At 42.9% G+C, this 6,127-nt stretch overlaps 1 protein-coding gene across 1 annotated transcript in view; it reads left to right on the top strand.

The window, feature by feature from the left end:
* Positions 1-359: 359 nt before the first annotated feature.
* The window catches only part of OSBP (oxysterol binding protein), a 40,656-nt gene continuing 34,888 nt past the window's right edge, over positions 360-6,127 (top strand). Inside the window, exon 1 of the mRNA XM_053450059.1 lies at positions 360-733. Within this exon, the coding sequence (XP_053306034.1) occupies positions 432-733 (302 nt within the window). The 5' untranslated portion in view covers positions 360-431. The remainder of the gene's footprint in view (positions 734-6,127) is intronic.

Genomic DNA, 6,127 nt, shown 5'->3' with positions numbered 1-6,127 from the left:
AGATTGGGTAAAGTTATGCGCGTACAGCATTCTCGCGAGTCCTGGACCTTCTCAATGATCGGTCATGAAAATCATGGCGGCCATCTTATACTTGGGCACGATATTACGTCTATGCACGCGTGTTCCGGTATACGTGAACAAATTTTGCTCTAACTAGATAAATAACGGCTTGCTTTAGTTGTATTATATTATAATATGCTTTGCAGAACATAAACCATAGCGCTGAAGTTTACAACACACAGCCACTAATGATCAGCACTAATACGCAAACTAAGTACCTCCCTATCAGATGCCCACAATAAAAATGTCTGCAAGATTTCCTTATCCTACTACGGTTGCTCCGCCTCTAAAACCCACACCCTCTTTTTGCATGACGTATTTTCTTGTTCCGGTGTCCCGGTTCTGGCTTGTCAGCCTCGGTGTCTCCCTACATGGCGGAGGCGCGTGCGGGTGCCTCTGTTTCCGGTCCCACTCCGGGTTCCGGTTCCGGTTCGGTGTCACCATCCCTATCACCCCCTCCACCTCCCGGACCCCCCTCCACCTCCCCACCACTCCCGCCACCCCCTCCTCCACCTGGCACTGGGCCAGCACCCCCAAGAGAGGGTTCCAGCAGTTCCTCAGGGTCAGCCTCCGGTTCGGCTAGGGAGGGATGGCTGTTCAAATGGACCAATTACATCAAGGGGTACCAGAGGCGCTGGTTTGTACTGAGTAATGGGCTGCTGTCTTACTACCGGTAAATAATTTGGTCTTTTGTATGTTAAAGAGCAACTTATAGCATACCTATATAATTTTGTTATTGTCTTATCATTGTAAGGAATATGTAAGTCCCATGAATAGCAATTTTATAAGGTGATTACCCATGAGACTGCTATTTTAGAAGGTAGATGTTGCGACCTAGAAGCCCCTTGGAGAGGTGGCGCAGCGTACAGTTATTTCATCATACGACTTTGTTACAAATGGTGTCAACTGCCCTCGATACAAGCCACTTATTGCTTGAAAAAGTAGCGAAATTCACCTTTGTTTCCTTTGACGCTTTGTGTGCCGCGCTTCTGATATTGGATCAGGCTAATACCACCTCTTAATGTGCAAGGTCTGTCTAGGAAAGGCAAATCACACTGGGAAAACAGGAACTAACACATAGGCAAACCATTAAGCAAGCTTTCCTACTAACCTAACTAGCACACATTGCTAAATACCCTACTGACAACACAAATAAGACACCTAGTGGCAGAAAAAGTGCGAGTTCCCCCATTAAGTAGGGGTTTCATTGAGACACTGGTGGTCCATATCCTAGTTTGTTGTTAGTCTACTTGGTGGTCAAGTGTTATATAACGATCTCTATTTGGATGACGCCTTTTAAAAAGCATACTAATGCATGTTAATGTAAACTTCCAGTATCATCTTGACTTTCAGTGTGCGTTCAATAAACACTTAGGTAAAATACATATAGATACGTTCATGTATTGGTTGACTGTCTTCCGTTGTGCGTGGTCTTAAAAACTTCAGGTTAAGGAATATGTGATACGTTATTAGTGAGTTGAAGTCTGCCTTTTAAAGAATGTGGGATATAATCCTTTTGACCAAGAATTTCATGTTTTAATTGTGCTATAGTTATTTGTCTTTTAAATGTATATGAAAAATTCTTTGTTTTTACTGGTTAACCTAGTTGCTAGTGGCTACTGGGTAAGCTTAAATGCCGAGGAATATGATGAAAATCACTTTGTTTTGATAATACAGGTTCTAATGCTTACAGGTTACCATGGGAGAAGCTCCAGCTCCCTGTTTTCTCTGTGGCACAGCAATACTCGCTACTGATTGGCTGAAGCAGCCAGTCAGTGCAGGAAACCACTCCCATTAAAAATGGTTTTACGAACCGTCAAGGCCTTTCTCTAAAGTTCGTTATGTGTATAATGTCTGTATTGGCCGTCTATAAAAATATAGATCTGGGTGTGGGCGTAGATGTGATTTATCTGGACTTTGCTAAGGCATTTGATACAGTGCCACATAGAAGGTTACTCTACAAATTAACAGAAATAGCCATACCTGGGAACTCTCTGGGTTTGACCCGGAGATTGCCGGGTGAGTGCTGCTCCTCCAGGTCAAGACCCGAATCCTCCCGGTCGCGGGAGAGGGGTCTTGACACGCCCCTCTCTCCGCCCATTTTTTCCTTGAAATGGGGGTGTTTCCCGCTGACATCAGTGTGCAGACCTGGCCGCGTCCCGCAAAGGGAAGGCTCCAGGTAGCCGGAGCCGAGAAGTTCCCAGGTACGGTAATAGCCTTAGGGGCAAATGTGTCGATTTGGATCGAAAATTGGCTAAAAGATAGAATGCAGAGGGTTGTTGTGAATGGATGTTTCTCAGACTGTACGCAGGTATTAAGTGGAGTGCCTCAAGGGTCTGTCCGGGGTCCTCTTCTTTTTAATGTGTTTATAAATGATCTCCCAAGCTGCATTAAGAGCCATGTCGCAGTTTTTGCTGATGACACAAAATTAGGCAAGGTAATTCAGACTAATCTGAATGTTTCTTCTTTGCAGGAAGATTTAGACAGTTTGGGACTGGGCGCGCAAGTGGCAGATGAGGTTCAACATAGATAAACACAGGATTTAAGAATAATGGTAGATAACAGACTTGGCAACAGTGCACAATGCCAGCAAGCAGCTGCAAGGGCCAATAAGGTTTTGGCATGCATAAAAGGATGTATTGATTCACGGGAGGAGTCAATGGTAAGACCCCACCTTGAAAATGCGGTACAGTTCTGGGCACCGGTCCTTCAAAAGGACATGAGGGAACTAGAAAAAGTGCAAAGGAGGACTACAAAATTAATAAGGGGATTGGGAGATACTAGCTATGAAGAGAGACTAAAAAAGTTACAATTATGTAAACTAGAAAAATGGCGTCTTAGAGGGGATATGATAACATTATACAAATATATGCAGGGCAAATATAAAGAGCTCTTTAGTGACCAGTTAATTAACTGAAATGTACAAAGAATAAGAGGTCACCCTCTGAGACTGGCAGAGCGGGGATCTCATAGATGACAAAGGAAGGGATTCTTTACAGTTAGGAGAATAAAGGTATGGAATTCACTGCCTAGGGAGGTGGTGTTATCAAATTAGATGCCTTCTAAAGGGATCTGGGTATAGAAAGGCATGACAGGACTATAAATAGTATTATTATTTTAGATCTTCTTGATTCAAGGAGAAATCTGATTGCCTTTTGGAGTCAAGAAGGAATTTTCCCCCTGATGGCCGAATTCAAAGTAGCTTAATTTAAGGGTTTTTTTTTGCCTTCTTTTGGATCAAGAGTAGGAAGGTTAAGTAGAAGGGTTGAGCTTTACGGACTTAGGTCTTTTTTCAACGTTATGTACTATGTAACTATTCACATCCAAGGAATAAGACATCCAAACACAGAGACTTACGTTAATAAAGCAATTGCATATGGTGGAAGAGCAGAAACCGCCTAGGTATTTCTGAAATCAGAATGTAATTTATATAGATTTTCCATACTTTCCCAGCACTTATAGGAAACATACTATAAGGTGTACATTTTTTTGTAGAATTGTTATGCTTATGGCTTAACGGGTTTGGAGGTTGTGAACGGGGGCAGGAGGGTTATACTGGGTAGATGTTGTGCTAGGGAAATGGGATGAAAGGTTTTTTTTTGTTTTTTGGTATTTTTCTTTTAAATGGTTAGAGGTCCTCTTAGGGACCTCCTGAACATGTTGTTAATGCCAGTGATGTCACAATGACATCACTTAGCTCACTTTGTTTTTTTCAGTTATTTATTGTATTTTTTTTTCTCTTTTTTTTTTTTTTTTTTCAGCATAGGGTCCCCCTGCACTGATCACACTGTCCCCACAGACTTGCATAGAGATATATCCCCTGCAGGGGATATCCTGTCCTCCGATTAACTTCCGGGTGACATTAGCAGTGACGCAACCCGGAAGGGAATGCCAGATCGGGCATTTAAAAATGTAACAGCTTTCCGGCTTTCATGCCGGAAGCTGTTACATCAGATCAGACAGCAGAAAGCTGACGATGCTGGCTTCTGCTGTCAGGGGGGAGTCCAGGCTGCCGCAAGATGGCCAGGACGTACCGGTACGTCCAAAGGGAATTCTTGGGATGTGTTTTTTGGAAGTAAGAGTACCTCCATAGGGGACTGAAGGGGTTAAGTTGTAACCTCTGTAATGTTGATCAGTATTGCTTCAGACCTGATGAAGAAAGGATAACTCTCGAAAGCTTGTCTTTTAAATATTACGTTAGTCCTATAAAAAAGGTATCACCACATACTCTGCAATATACTATGTGTTATATTCCACCCCCCTCGACTTACTCATGTATCCCCAGACTTGTCTCCTGTGCTTCAGACTCTCTGGTGTTCAGTGGGGGCAGCCAGTGAACATCTCTGCAGCTACCTGAAACTTTTGCTGGGGCTTCCATGGCGGATCACCGGAAGGTCATGTCACGCCGGCGCTAGGTCATAGAAGCCCTAGAGGAAGTGCCGGCAGCGTAGGGTGATGCGCAGACTTCCACTGGCTGCCAGAGAGGAGGAACCAGGTCGTCTGCAGCGCTGGGGGGATCGGAATCTTAGTCTTGCAGTCAGACCTCTATTGGATGTAAGACGAGGGGTATTTTTCAGAGGTAGTTTTGGTGGATAGAGGGAATTAGGGACAGCGTAGACTAGGGGGGCCTACATATATAAACTGCAAAACTTTTTTGGCAGGTGTGAAAAAAGCTGTAACGTAAGAATAATAGACATGACTTGGCTGTATGTTTTAGGGTCATTGCTATGCTGCAGAATACGTTTGGGGCCAAATCCCCTTCATCCCTGGATGTCGCTGCGGCCTTCCTCCTACCAGTAAATATGCTCCTCCTGGGAAAAATCTCCATACCGCAAAGCAAAATACACCAGTCCAGAAGCAGGGAAAACACACACTTTATTCATATGAGAGAGCTTTTTAACTCCTTAACGATCAATGATGTGCACTGTGCATTCGGCAACACCGAAATCTGCAGCAAGGGTACAGTGTGGCCTGTCACTGGAATGTCAATGCCCACCAGATACAATATGGCGGCGGATGCCTGATTTAACCCCTTAACGACAAAGCCCGTGCATGTTAGACAGCTTCATCGACGCGATTGCTGCGTTTTCACTTTGCAGCGGCCACGGAAGCCTTACAAGTGAGGATCCGGGGAGGAAAGCTCCAGAGCAAGTCCTACAATTCTATATATTCACAAAAGTCCCGCATGGAAACAGTTAAAATATTGGCATTATAAATGCCCATAGGGTGCCTAGTTTTAAAAAAAAAATGTGATTTTGTAGGGTAAATTGAATTGGCCGGCTTCAAAGATGTCCCAAAAATGGGACATGGGAATAGAGTGACCAGATCTCTAAATGGCAAAAAATACAAACCTCACACATTTACCTCCCAAATAACCCAACAAACCCATGTGTGTGGGGTATCACTGTACACATATTATGGTAAGATTTACCATAATGTGTATGGTAAGATTTACTACCATAAAGTTTGACAAAGGCTGGTGGTAAGGGTTAAAATACCAGCTTTTGAAATACCTTGGGGTGTCTAGTTTTCAAAAATATTTGGTTTGATGGGGTAAATTGTATTGGCCGGCTTCAACGATAACCGAAATAGCACATGGGGCAGAATGACCGGCTTTGGGGAAAAATGGTTTTGAAATAGCAAAACGCTACTGGTACTTATTGCCCCATAACGTACAGAAAAAAGCAAAAAAAAAACAAAACAATTAAAACATTGGGTATTTCTAAACTCAGGGCAAATAGTAGAATCTACTATAGTAGATTCTATTTAGCAGGTTTTTTTCATTAGTTTTTGCAGATGAGTAAAAGATTTTTCCAAAAAAGTAAGTCCTTTTTTAACCAAAAAATCATAACGGTATATAAAGAAAGCCCTGTTTGTCCTGAAAAAACCCCCAATATATAATGTGTGTGGGTGCACAAAATGAGAAAATTACAGCTAAACGGCAACACTGAAAAATGTTAAGAGCCTTTGTCCCAAAATGTACTATGAGTAAGAAACAGTCTTGTCATTAAGGGGTTAAAAGAGCAGGCAGTACAAACAATATTTATGGTGCCCAATGTCTCTCAGC

The sequence above is a fragment of the Spea bombifrons genome, chromosome 11 (genome assembly GCF_027358695.1).
Source record: "Spea bombifrons isolate aSpeBom1 chromosome 11, aSpeBom1.2.pri, whole genome shotgun sequence".
NCBI classification, from domain to species: Eukaryota; Metazoa; Chordata; class Amphibia; order Anura; family Pelobatidae; genus Spea; species Spea bombifrons.
Note: the sequence above shows the minus strand (reverse complement) of the source record. Positions and strands in the feature narration are given on the sequence as shown.